General features: G+C 46.5%; 1 protein-coding gene across 7 annotated transcripts in view; it reads right to left on the bottom strand.

Moving 5' to 3' along the window:
• The window catches only part of LOC124281413 (collagen alpha-1(XXIII) chain-like), a 145,378-nt gene that overhangs the window by 44,239 nt on the left and 86,791 nt on the right, over positions 1–14,348 (bottom strand). For 3 of the 7 annotated variants that reach the window (XM_046717455.1, XM_046717460.1, XM_046717458.1), the window contains exons 8-12: positions 13,947–14,021; positions 12,817–12,915; positions 11,454–11,480; positions 7,363–7,398; positions 2,725–2,898 (exon numbers count right to left, since the gene is read on the bottom strand). In XM_046717455.1, the coding sequence (XP_046573411.1) occupies positions 2,725–2,898; positions 7,363–7,398; positions 11,454–11,480; positions 12,817–12,915; positions 13,947–14,021 (411 nt within the window). Of the gene's footprint in view, position 1; positions 70–2,724; positions 2,899–3,881; positions 3,993–5,920; positions 6,084–7,362; positions 7,399–11,453; positions 11,481–12,816; positions 12,916–13,946; positions 14,022–14,348 lie in introns of those variants that run through there. The other 4 variants (XM_046717462.1, XM_046717457.1, XM_046717461.1 and 1 more) reach the window with 4 other exon arrangements.

Genomic DNA, 14,348 nt, shown 5'->3' with positions numbered 1-14,348 from the left:
TTTCCCCCGCTTTCCCCTATCCCCCTTTGCCCCGACGGGACCTGGAGCGCCGGGAAGACCGATCTGACCCTAGGGAGAAAACATACATCATGAACAACTTCAACATCATCTGCTGTCTCTGACTCATGCAGTCAAGTCCCACATGCAGTATTGTGTTGAACTGGGTTACAGTGAGGGACTGCTGTGTTGGCGTGTCATAAACAGCCTGCAATAGGGAGGATGGATGAGACACTGTGTCTCACAACAGGAGTATAGAGCATGTATAGATAGTTGTGTGTGACGGTGGTGGTTTCCATGGAGATGATGACATCACTGGCACCTGTCTGAAACATACAGAACCATGCACGTCGCATACAGCATCATTAGTAAACATATACACAGGTATACAACTAATGCAAACTCTTGCTCAACATGCTAATGCTCAACTTTAACACCCATCATCTGTTATGCATAATAACACAGTTTAAAATAACATCAATATTTACATGAAACAACTTTTACATCATGAACAACATACTAAAGGTAAACATGATTAGATATGTTATCAGATTACAGCATATTAAATAATTAATGCAAAGTAGCGAGTATTTCATAATTAGGACAATACAGGAATTAGAGAGTGTACATTTGTTGGATCATTTCCTGCTGGAAGACTACAGCAGCAGCTAGCAGGGAATTATTTCATGGCATCACAGTTGAGATGAGGATCTTCAGCTCCGTACTTAAAGTGATGTACAGCATGGACACTCCCAAGTGCCCAGGACACGTGATCAGGTGCAGCGTCTAGCACCCATGTGATCGGGTGCAGCATCTTGCACTCATGTGATCAGGTGCAGCGTCTCGCACCCATGTGATTGGGTGCAGCGCCTAGCACCCATGTGATCGGGCGCAGCGTCTTGCACCCATGTGATCAGGTGCAGCATCTAGCACCCATGTGATTGGGTGCAGCGTCTTGCACCCATGTGATCAGGTGCAGCGTCTAGCACCCATGTGATTGGGTGCAGCGTCTAGCACCCATGTGATCAGGTGCAGCGTCTTGCACCCATGTGATCGGGTGCAGCGTCTTGCACCCATGTGATCAGGTGCAGCATCTCGCACCCATGTGATTGGGTGCAGCATCTAGCACCCATGTGATTGGGTGCAGCGTCTTGCACCCACGTGATCAGGTGCAGCATCTAGCACCCACGTGATCAGGTGCAGTGTCTCACCTTGTACTGGCAGAATATGTCCCCAAGAACATCTACTTGATATAGTTTATAGCTAAAACAGCTTCACCAATAATATGTGCTGAAATCATTCATCAAGTAAAATCTACAAACGAATACCTGTCCTGTGATTTTGTGAAATAATTCCCCACTCTCATATATCAGTTTCTAGTGATGTTATTAGATCTTCCACCACAGCGATGTTCTAATCTGATTGTCAGAGGTAATGTTTAGTCAGTCCATGGACGGCATGATGTGAGGAGACTGTATTACCTGAAATAAACTGTGACATTGTCTGGAAGGGTTAATATACAGAGATGTGCCCATCAGGCAAGGTACTGGCCACACTTCTTTGTATTGTTGTGTTTACAGCTTGGCTCAAAACTAGACAAGCAACACATCTTTGATGGATTAGAAAATAGCTGGATACAACAAATATTTGTTAACTTACAAGATATTGTCCACTACATTGTGTACTCTCTCAGCCAAAGCCTTCTCTGAAGTAGTTTCCAGCTACACTCACCCAAACAGCTTCAAGCCAAATAGAGTAAAAACACAAATTATACTTTCATTGTGACCAACTACGGCTAGCAACAGTCTGTAACCCACCAAATACAAGAAGTGTGTCCCTTGAGCTATGATGATCACAAGTCTCATGTTTACAGTATGGGAGCTGCTATATGTAATAATATAGTATTACAATGTTACAATTCACATACTGTAATGCTCTTACATGTCTTGTATCACAAGTTATATTTGGGATTACACTTTCTTAGTAAAGTACAAATTCTAATACTTTTTTAGTTGAGTCCCATCCGGGATTCGAACCCACACCCTCAGAGCTGGCATTGTGTACTAAAAGTCTTGTATCAGTAACACAGATTTTCATTGTTTCTATCAATGAAACACAGTGCAAGTGTCATTCAACACAACACAGTCATTCAACAGAACACAGTCATGTGTCATTAAACAAACACAGTGCATGTGTCATTCAACACAACACAGTGCATGTTTCATTCAACACAACACAGTCATGTGTCATTCAACATCATGAACCTAAATGACTTAGGAAATAAGTTAGAAACAATTCTGATTTCCAGCAGATTGATACCATGGCATTGTGGTACTGCGGCATGGAGACAAGCACAGTCTTTGACCTGGTCAAGGGAATTGTGAAAATAAGTCAACTTTATCTTTAGTACAGATGCACTCAGTCACAGCACATTAATGTGTAAGCAATGTTAGGCACATGTTTATATGTTTAGCAGTCAGTTGTAGTATATGAAACCCTGTGTATAGCCATCAGCTTATTGATGAACCACGAGCAGTGGATGACCACTGACCAGATATCAAGAAGCTGCCGTCCATGAACCTGTTGTTACTGTTGAAGCAAGTACTTGACCATATATGGAGGCCCAGGTTGACGAGTTACCATGGTAACCGTACAATTAACCCTCACCCGTAACTGCAGCAAATGTTAGGCTAGATAAGTCTACTCAGCTACTGTACATGAGGATACCTCTCTGTCGGCTAAGTGTCGGGGTTTGCGACTACGGAGTTTGTGTTTCTTTTTTTCTTTCAACGGGGATAACTTTGAGCCACCATTCTTGCCCGCTTTATGAGTTTTTGACAATCGTTCTCTGCGGTTGCGTCCACTTTTTTTCTTCACCTCCATGCGACACGTTCGTCCTCTCTTAATGATTGAGGAGCAACCATTAGTAAATGTTCTCCCAACAAACATGTCAGCCTCCATGCTGTCCGGATACAGTTCCCACTTACATTTCTATTCAAATATCACCCCCATGTTTACAATAGAAACACTGAACCTGACAACATGTAGACGATGCATCAATCAGAATACTGTCTAACAGGGCAGGCATGGATCCACCCAGCTCTCTATGTCTGCAGGATCATTGGAATCGATGGACCAAGTGGAGATAACTTGCATGAGCAAGCTTAGTTTTATACAAATTTAGCATGTTTCCATGGTAACTGCATAAGAGATCTGGAGCTGCATGACCTTTCCCTTGCTGACCTACATTTGCTGCAGTCATTACCCATGATCCTCCTTGCTGCAGTCAGCAGTGACTGAAAGTGGCCGCGTGGTGACCAAAACGGTCTTGTAGTGACAGAAGGAGGTCACAAGAGAACAGCCAAGGATGGGCTGTTTTAAACAGAATTAATGAAATTTGAAATTTACAATTTTGGAAATTTTAATATTTTTTTTCTGTTGATGGTTTGTGACTGCAGCAAAGTAGCATATGGACATGACAGACTGATCCTTATGTTGCTAAAGTTCAGTCTGTCATAATATTTCATGTGTTATAACAAAAGCAGTGTTCACAATGAATGAATAACTTGTGAACCAGTGAAGCTGCCAACTCCTGATCTGGAAGAGATTCTGGAAGATGCCCAGACTTCATCAAGGAGTCCAGGACGTTGTGGAGGAGGTCATGACATTGGAAGGTCAAGGACATTGTGCAGATTACATGGATTGGTTATGAGGAGAGAACAATGATGAAATAAAAATTGGCCATGAAGCAAACCAAAAAACAGAACAACGAAAGTGCATGCAGGCATGAGCTGGGTTAGAGCTGCATTCCTAGTGTTGGGCAGTATTCAAGGTTAAATGACAGCAGCGCGGGGGAGTGGGTTGCTGGGCAACATGGCGCTCACCGTCTGACCAGGGGGTCCGGGGGGACCGGGGGGGCCAAGGATGAAGCCAGCGGGAAAGCTTCCGTCTGGATCATACCCACCCCCACGTTCACCCTTATGTCCTCGCTTCCCCTGCAACACAATATGTTAGTAACATCGTCAACGCAACATCGTCAACGCATGCAGTCAAGTTGGACTGGTTACAGACATTAGGTGTTAGACATTAGTGTCAGTACAGAAAACAAATGAACATGACAACAGTGTTGGTAGCAGCGGGATTAGTTGTTACAGTTGCTGTCTCGTCAGCTCCCAGTAAACATTTCCTTGTCACTTGGTTTACAGATGATGATTCCTAACCACTGTCTATAGTGGTTGACATATACACTGACTGCATAATGTATTATCCCACATTTATTCCACATTGTGAACATTGGTGGCGGATCGGTAAACCATGTGATAGATAAACACAATAGAGTTAGTTAAAGGCTACAAGTAGAACGTGTTAAGTGGAGACATGGATGAGATTCTCACTCCCTCACACAATGTGTGATATGTGGTATAAAGTCATGAATGATGCTTAAATGAAGCAAAAACCAATAATTACCAAATATTTCCCGTACATTCAGTATTGTGCTGATCACAACTGGTAACACTGTTTACTGAGCAGATAGTGTCACATAGGTGCAGGTAAATATAAAAGTGTATATATAAATGTCGTCATCTGTACAATTGCTAGTTTGTGAGGTGACTGGTCACTTGTGACATCTACTCGCTACACAAACAAATCTAGTGATGGAGTGGGTTTAGTGACAAGTACGTAAAGATTAAAAATACTGGTGACTGTGTCCAGGACTAAGTGAATGTGTTTCCTATGGTGGTGTTGTGTGTGTTGCTGGGAGACAGGATTGTGAGGCAGTGTTAATGAGGGGGAGAAAGATGACCGTGGTTGTCAATGTTGCTGGGAGACAGGATTGTGAGGCAGTGTTAATGAGGGGGAGAAAGATGACCGTGGTTGTCAATGTTGCTGGGAGACAGGATTGTGAGGCAGTGTTAATGAGGGGGGAGAAAGATGACCGTGGTTGTCAATGTTGCTGGGAGACAGGATTGTGAGGCAGTGTTAATGAGGGGAGAAAGATGACCGTGGTTGTCAAAGTTGCTGGGAGACAGGATTGTGAGGCAGTGTTAATGAGGGGGAGAAAGATGACCGTGGTTGTCAATGTTGCTGGGAGACAGGATTGTGAGGCAGTGTTAATGAGTGGGGAGAAAGATGACCGTGGTTGTCAATGTTGCTGGGAGACAGGATTGTGAGGCAGTGTTAATGAGTGGGGAGAAAGATGACCGTGGTTGTCAATGTTGCTGGGAGACAGGATTGTGAGGCAGTGTTAATGAGGGGGGAGAAAGATGTCCGTAGTTGTCAATGTTGCTGTGAGACAGGATTGTAAGGCAGTGTTAATGAGGGGGGAGAAAGATGACCGTGGTTGTCAATGTTGCTGGCACATGCAGGTAAACCGAGAGAAGAGGGAGCTACGCAGTTACACAACTATCTGCTTGAAGGGCATCGCTGCGATGGTTGAAGTCCCCCATTACTTGACCTGTCATTTCCAACAAGAAGCTGGAACTACAAGCATTGCTGAGAGCCATCAATACCTGGGGTATATGGTCAAGTAATTAAATGTTTTACAGATTTTCTTGATAGAGACTACTGAAAGAGAATTATTTACAGAGTTGATTCAAGCCTAAATAGAAAATCTTTTGAGAAGAGAAATCACAAGAAACCCAAAATATACCAAATCATCAAGATTAATCAAACAAACAGCACTTCAACTTTTTTTAGGTTCCCTTCAGCTTTGCATATTTCAGAAGAAGTTGTTCAGTAAAACAAGGATCAATTCATCTGTGATAACACTTGTCAGATACTTTTCATTAAGAAGGTGTCGGGGTACGGGAACCTGCCCATCAACATGCTTGAGTTTGTATCCCCATACACAGGCGTCCATGCAGGCTCCACATGCTATACATGGCAGCAGGGTCACAGTGCAGCGACACATGCAACCACTCACTTGGGGTCCTGCAGGACCTACGTCTCCCTTGGGCCCCTGTATCCCCTGGGGACCCGGCTTTCCATTGAACTTGGTCAGTCCTGGCTTGCCCAACTCTCCCTTCGCGCCTTTCGACCCTAAGCGTCCGGGCATCCCCCGGTAGGCCCATCTCCCCTTTCTCACCCTGTATTAGTACATGACAAGAGACAGTGCCAAGCAGGGTGGAATACCATGTGTATCAAATAGCAGCAGTGCTCATAATAGGGAAAATGCAGCTTGTGTTCACGACTGGGTGGTATTAGGCCTCCGAACCAAATGTTCTTTCTTGATCTGCCATTTGCTTCAGTTGACAGTTGATGAACTATTGACCATGTACAGACCCTTACATTTTCTTATTATATTTTTCTTTTATATATTTGAAGCTTTCTTGTCATAGCCAAATGATCATTATTATCAAAGACTTGACATCTGGACAAAATAGTTCACCAGCCTAATATCATGTTGAGGCTTTGGGGGATTATTAGAAAATATTACACAAGATTAGAAGAGGAATCTGAAAATTATGACTGTATTATGACTATAGTCGTGTGCACAAGTATGGGTAACCTTGCTGCAGTCAGCACATCCTCCACACTACTGTGCCACGACAGTTGTACAAGATGGAGGATAGTTTGTGACTGCAGTGAAAGATTCCACTTAAGCAGGGTACAGATATTGCGGATACAGAAATAATGGATATAATTTGTTTACAAGGTATGTCCTCCATAACACTCAAGGGCATGATGGGAAATGTTTGACCCACAACATGGCCCCTGATTGGATGTACTGGTCTGATCAGTGACCTACTGTTTGGGAATATCACTTGCTCTGGGCAGCGCACAAGCAAACATAGCCATAAACAATGAGACAAGACACACACAAAAGCTTATAAGGTATACTGAACAAGAAAATTATTATATTTTGCCATACCTATTTAGTTATCTCACAGTTTTACCAAGAAGGGGGTCTGTTCGTTAACCTCATACTTGAGGTAGATGGACAATCCTTTTACTTAAGAACATACTAAAATCTCCTCCCATAGAAGCAAATTTGTGATATTGTGGCTTTAAAAATACCAAATGGCAGTGAAAAATGCAACAATATGTTTGCAGAGACATCTTACTGCTTTACAGCATAGACACTGCGCGATAATGAGGAACATAAATACCCCCAATAATAATCATGTGTTCAGAAAAAGACCATACATTGTGAATTGAGTTCAGTAAGGGGGAGACCAGAAGTTTCTGTTTTGTTCTCCTGGTGTATCGGATTATTGGAAAATCAGAGGATTGCCTGCATGGAATATTGGAGTATCTGAAGATTGGTTTAACTGCATGGAATATTGGAGTATCTGAAGATTGGTTTAACTGCATGGTGTATTGGACAGCCTGCCAAGCACCAACAGAAATATGGATAATACTTACCGGTTCTCCTGGCATGCCATCTTTTCCTGCTAAGCCCTGAAGAAAACATGCAAGTATGGACATCAAGTGCCAGCTGCATCATCAGTGTGGTAAGGGCATGCGGCTCACATCACTGACACAACAGGGAACCCACTCCCACAACCAGGGAATCACTACTACAACAGGGTACCCACTCCTACAAGAGGGACCCACTCCTACAAGAAGTGGGTTACTCCTACAAGAGGGACCCACCCGTACAACAGGGAACCCACTCCTACAACAGGGAACCCAGGCCTACAACCAGGGACCCACTCCTACAACAGGGAACCCACTCCTACAACAGGGAACCCAGACCTACAACCAGGGACCCACTCCTACAACAGGGACCCACTCCTACAACAGGGGACCCACTCCTACAACAGGGACCCACTCCTACAACAGGGGAACCCAGGCCTACAACAGGGACCCACTCCTACAACAGGGGACCCACTCCTACAACAGGGGACCCACTCCTACAACAGGGGACCCACTCCTACAACAGGGACCCACTCCTACAACAGGGGACCCACTCCTACAACAGGGACCCACTCCTACAACAGGGGAACCCAGGCCTACAACAGGGACCCACTCCTACAACAGGGACCCACTCCTACAACAGGGGACCCACTCCTACAACAGGGGACCCACTCCTACAACAGGGAACCCAATCCTACAACAGGGGACCCACTCCTACAACAGGGGACCCACTCCTACAACAAGGAACCCACTCCTTCAACAGGGAACCCACTCCAACAAGAGGGAACCCACTCCCACAACAGGGAACCCACCCGTACAACAGGGAACCCACTCCTACAACATGGAACCCAGGCCTACAACAGGGAACCCACTCCTACAACAGGGAACCCACTCCTACAACAGGGAACCCAGGCCTACAACAGGGACCCACTCCTACAACAGGGGACCCACTCCTACAACAGGGACCCACTCCTATAACAGGGGAACCCAGGCCTACAACAGGGAACCCACTCCTACAACAGGGAACCCACTCCAACAAGAGGGAACTCACTCCCACAACAGGGAACCCACCCGTACAACAGGGAACCCACTCCAACAACATGGAACCCAGGCCTACAACAGGGAACCGACTCCTAAAACAGGGAACCCAATCCTACAAGAGGGAACCCACTCCTACAAGAGGGAACCCACTCCCACAACAGGGAACCCACTTCTACAACAGGGAACCCACTCCTACAACAGGGACCCAGGCCTACAACAGGGAACCCACTCCTACAACATGGAACCCAGGCCTACAACAGGGAACCCACTCCTAAAACAGGGACCCAATCCTACAAGAGGGAACCCACTCCCACAACAGGGAACCCACTTCTACAACAGGGAACCCACTCCTACAACAGGGACCCAACATCCTACAACAGAGGGAACCCCACTCCCACAACAGGGGAACCCACTCCTACAACAGGGAACCCACTCCTACAACAGGGAACCCAGGCCTACTACTAGAACCCACTCCCTCAAACAACAGGGACCCACTCCTACAACAGGGGACTCCACTCCTACAACAGGGAACCCACTCCTACAACAGGGACTCCACAGGGAACCCACTCCTACAACAGGGGAACTCCAGCAAGAGGGACAACAACAGGGAACCCACTCCTACAACAGGGAACCCACTCCTACAACATGGAACCCAGGCCTACAACAGGGGACCCACTCCTACAACAGGGAACCCACTCCTACAAGAGGGAACCCACTCCTACAACAGGGAACCCACTCCCACAACAGGGAAACCCACTCCTACAACAGGGAACCCACTCCTACAACAGGGAACCCACAGGCCTACAACAGGGAACCCACTCCTACAACAGGGAACCCACTCCTACAACAGGGAACCCACTCCTACAACAGGGACCCACTCCTACAACAGGGAACCCACTCCTACAACAGGGAACCCAGGCCTACAACAGGGAACCCACTCCTACAACAGGGACCCACTCCTACAACAGGGAACCCACTCCTACAACAGGGAACCCACTCCTACAACAGGGAACCCACTCCTACAACAGGGGACCCACTCCTACAACAGGGAACCCACTCCTACAACAGGGAACCCACTCCTACAACAGGGAACCCAACTCTACAATAGGGGAACCCACTCCTACAACAGGGAACCCACTTCAGGGAACAACAACAGGGAACCCACTCCTACAACAGGGAACCCACTCCTACAACAACCCACTCCTACAACAGGGAACCCAGGGAACCCACTCTACTACAACAGGGAACCCACTCCTAAAACAGGGAACCCAATCCTACAAGAGGGAACCCACTTCTACAACAGGGAACCCACTCCTACAAAAGGGAACCCAATCCTACAACAGGGAACCCACTCCTACAACAGGGACCCAGGCCTACAACAGGGGACCCAATCCTACAAGAGGGAACCCACTCCCACAACAGGGAACCCACTCCTACAACAGGGACCCACTTCTACAACAGGGAACCCACTCCTACAACAGGGAACCCACTCCTACAACAGGGAACCCAGGTCTACAAGAGGGAACCCACTCCTACAACAGGGGATCCACTCCTACAACATGGAACCCACAAGAAGTGGGTTACTCCTACAAGAGGGACCCACCCGTACAACAGGGAACCCACTCCTACAACATGGAACCCAGGCCTACAACAGGGGACCCACTCCTAAAACAGGGAACCCACTCCTACAAGAGGGAACCCACTCCTACAAGAGGGAACCCACTCCCACAACAGGGAACCCACTTCTACAACAGGGAACCCACTCCTACAAAAGGGAACCCAATCAGGCCTACAACAGGGACCCACTCCTACAACAGGGGATCCACTCCTACAACAGGGAACCCACTCCTACAAAAGGGAACCCAATCCTACAAAAGGGAACCCAATCCTACAAGAGGGAACCCAGGCCTACAACAGGGAACCCACTCCCACAACAGGGACCCACTCCCACAACAGGGAACCCACTCCTACAACAAGGAACCCACTCCTACAACAGGGAACCCAATCCTACAAGAGGGAACCCACTCCTACAACAGGGAACCCACTCCCACAACAGGGAACCCACTCCAACAAGAGGGAACCCACTCCTACAACAGGGAACCCAATCCTACAAGAGGGAACCCACTCCTACAACAGGGAACCCACTCCTACAACAGGGAACCCACTCCAACAACAGGGAACCCACTCCTACAACAGGGAACCCACTCCTACAACAGGGAACCCACTCCTACAACAGGAAACCCACTCCTACAACAGGGAACCCACTTCTACAACAGGGAACCCACTCCTACAACAGGGAACCCACTCCTACAACCAGGGACCCACTCCTACAAGAGGGAACCCAGGCCTACAACCAGGGACCCACTCCTACAACAGGGACCCACTCCTACAACAGGGGACCCACTCCTACAACAGGGAACCCACTCCTACAACAGGGGACCCACTCCTACAACAGGGAACCCATTCCTACAACAGGGGACCCACTCCTACAACAGGGAACCCACTCCTACAACAGGGGACCCACTCCTACAACAGGGAGCCCACTCCTACAACAGGGGACCCACTCCCACAACAGGGCTGCCATGTACTCTGGATTTATCTAGGAGTTTATCTAGGCAAATACCCTAGGTGTATTGATGCACGCACCTGGAGAATGTATGGACTAGGAAGGAGGCAATACACAGGCTACATGAAGCTAGCAACATGTATAAGCAGAAGTAGCAACACAATGACTGCACAAGAAGCTGACTGCCAGGGCATACACTGCCAACAACTGAATACAGGAATATATGATCTCTACACCTTCCTTGTTCAACATCTGATGATGGTTTGGTGAGTATATGATGAATTTGGGGCTTATAGCAGCTCCAGTATCTTGGAACCATATAACACATTTCAAGTACTATCTCCACAAACAGAACACAGAATAAAACTCGGACTATCTGTGTGATGGGCCACCACAAACAGGTGGGCTATCCAGCCACCACCTGAATGTGTTGTTTGTTGGAGCTGTGTGCTGTGTGATTGCCATGTGGATGTGAGGAAGATATACTCACTGGAGGTCCTACTGGTCCTGGCGGGCCCTGCAACACACATAGCTAGGTCAACTCACACATTGCCAGGTGAACTCACACATTGTCAGGTCAACACACGCATTGTCGGGTCAATTCACACATTGTCGGGTCAATTCACATATTACCAGGTCAACTCACACATTGTCTGTCAACTCACACATTGCCAGGTCAATTCACACATTGTCGGGTCAATTCACACATTACCAGGTCAACTCGCATTGTCGGGTCAACTCACATATTGTCAGTCAACTCACACATAGCCAGGTCAACTCACACAGTCAGCCCAATTCATGTAGAGTCATATCAGTTCAACTCAAGCATTGTCATGTCAATTCATGTATTGTCAGGACAAGTCAAACATAGTCATGTCAACTCGCACATAGGTCAATGCACACAGTCATGTTAACAGACACACAGTCAGGTCAACCCACAGTCAGGTCAACAGACACACAGTCAGGTCAACCCACAGTCAGGTCAACAGACACACAGTCAGGTCAACTCCATAAGGCAACACAGATGAATCCTGTGATGTATTGTATTGTTTCACTGTTTCAGTTTTATTGTCTCCGAACAGACACAAGTTTTACATTGTAGCATAATAAATATAAATAATACAGTGGAAGCTGTCAAAACCGGCAGCTGTCCAATCCGGCAAGTTGTCAACACTGGCATAAAATCTCAGTCCCATCCGTGGCTAGTACATTTATCATCATTTAAGAGCTCTACAGTCTGGCAGCAGTCAATTCCGGATCTCGGCATGAAGTGAGCCGCCCGAATATGTGTTTATACAGTAATCAGTGCTGTCTAATCCGGCGCATGGCGAGGAGTTGGCAAGATGGTATTGTCACCAATTAATCCTGCATTGAAACTACATGGTTGCTGACAAAGATAATTTAATCTTAGTTCAGTATGGGTGTATTTGTAAATGTAATTAGTGTGTTGAGACAGAAATTGAGAGAACCACGTGATACAACAATGTATATGAGAGTGACAAAACTGGTTCGGTTCTAGTTGTAGGTAACCGTGTCAGCTCTACAATCTGGCACACTGTCTAAACCGGATTATTTCTTCAGTCCCGATGTGTGCCGGTTTAGACAGCTTCCACTGTACATGTAACCATCATTCTAGACAGCAATTATTTCCTGAAGAGTAAAACACTTTTAACATCAACATTAGAACCTGCTCCAGCTAAATAATCCTTTGACCGAATTTGTAGACAATGTATAGTTACACAAGTTAGGTTTGGTGAGAAACTGTCACGGTTAAATAATGCTATTTCCAGGCTGCAATATAAGACAATCCGGTTAAACTTCTGTTTTCTGTTGGAGTCCATCAACCTACTCACCGCTGGTCCTGGAGGTCCAACAATCCCGTCGTACCCTGGAAGTCCTGGTGGTCCGGCTTCACCAGGTGGTCCAGGATGACCACGCTCCCCAGGTTCACCCTGGGGAATTACGGACATATATGTAACAGGATATATGCAGTGATATACACCATGATGGCCACATCATAAGGGTAAAGGCAACATGTTTTGTGACACAATGTTCTACCTGAGAAAAAGAAATATATTTGTTTCTTCATTTGGGAACAAAATGAATTTAGACATAACTATGTTTAAACTGTTAATTACTGTTATAATTACTTTAGTATGACTATCAATATTAGGCACCATGACCATCATTCACTGTACAGGCCATTCATGTCTGTATCAGCCATCACTCAAGGTAAAACAGGAATTGCTAAGCAGCAATGTTTCCCTGGATGTCAGCTGCTGAGGAGCAAGATGCTTTAAAGGGGAAGTCTTTGTATCAACCACTATGGTGCAAACATCACAAACATGCACAAACATTTTACAATGTCACTTTTCTTCTGAGAGGCACCTTGCTCGACACTTTTCAGATGATCAGTGGAGCATTGCTTAGCCTTCACCATACCAAAACTAAGAAATGTGCCTACTCGTCCTTCAGATAGTTCCCCTGACCTACCTTTTGCTTCAGACAGCACAAAATTACTTATTCTTGCTCAGATAGTTCCCCTGACCTACCCTTGGTCCAAAGAGCACCATCAACCTACCTTTGCTTCAGATAGTACCATGACCTACCCTTGCTCAGATAGCTCCGCTGACCTACCCTTGCTCAGATAGCTCCCCTGACCTACCCTTGGTCCAAAGAGCACCATCAACCTACCTTTGCTTCAGATAGTACCATGACCTACCCTTGCTCAGATAGCTCCCCTGACCTACCCTTGCTCAGATAGCTCCCCTGACCTACCCTTGCTCAGATAGCTCCCCTGACCTACCCTTGCTCAGACAGTTCCCCTGGCCTACCCTTGGTCCAAAGAGCACCATCAACCTACCTTTGCTTCAGACAGTTCCACTAGCCTACCTTTCCACAGATAGTTCCCCAACCCACTACTGCTCCAGATAACATCATTCCTATGGACCACTGCTAGGATCTGTTAAACTGACCGACCTACCTTAAGTTCAATGATTCTCTGGCCATATTCGTCCAGCTCCAGTCCAGCCGGTAGACCGGGTGGTCCGCGGTCACCCTACACAACATGCACATGCTTTACAGTGTGACAACACGGCAACACAACACAGCGACACAACACAGGGGAGGTAGTCAAGGAAGACAGCGTGACAGGCAGTAGCCAATCAGGAGATCACAGCACTGACTTTCTGGGTAGTCGGGAACCGATCATTTCACATAGTTGGGGTAAGGGGATAGATATAAAAGTTGGTTTAAATAGCAAAAATAATTTGTCTTCATGTTTTAGCTCCATGAATAAACTGGACATTTTATGTTTTGAAGTTCTGACTGAAACGATATTATGACTCAGGCCCCTTGAGGATGTAAAATGAGTGGTCCCTTAGCT

The sequence above is a fragment of the Haliotis rubra genome, unplaced genomic scaffold (assembly GCF_003918875.1).
Source record: "Haliotis rubra isolate DU_JTF1 unplaced genomic scaffold, ASM391887v1 Scf284, whole genome shotgun sequence".
Lineage (NCBI taxonomy): Eukaryota > Metazoa > Mollusca > Gastropoda > Lepetellida > Haliotidae > Haliotis > Haliotis rubra.
This window is presented reverse-complemented; position numbering and strand designations above follow the sequence as displayed.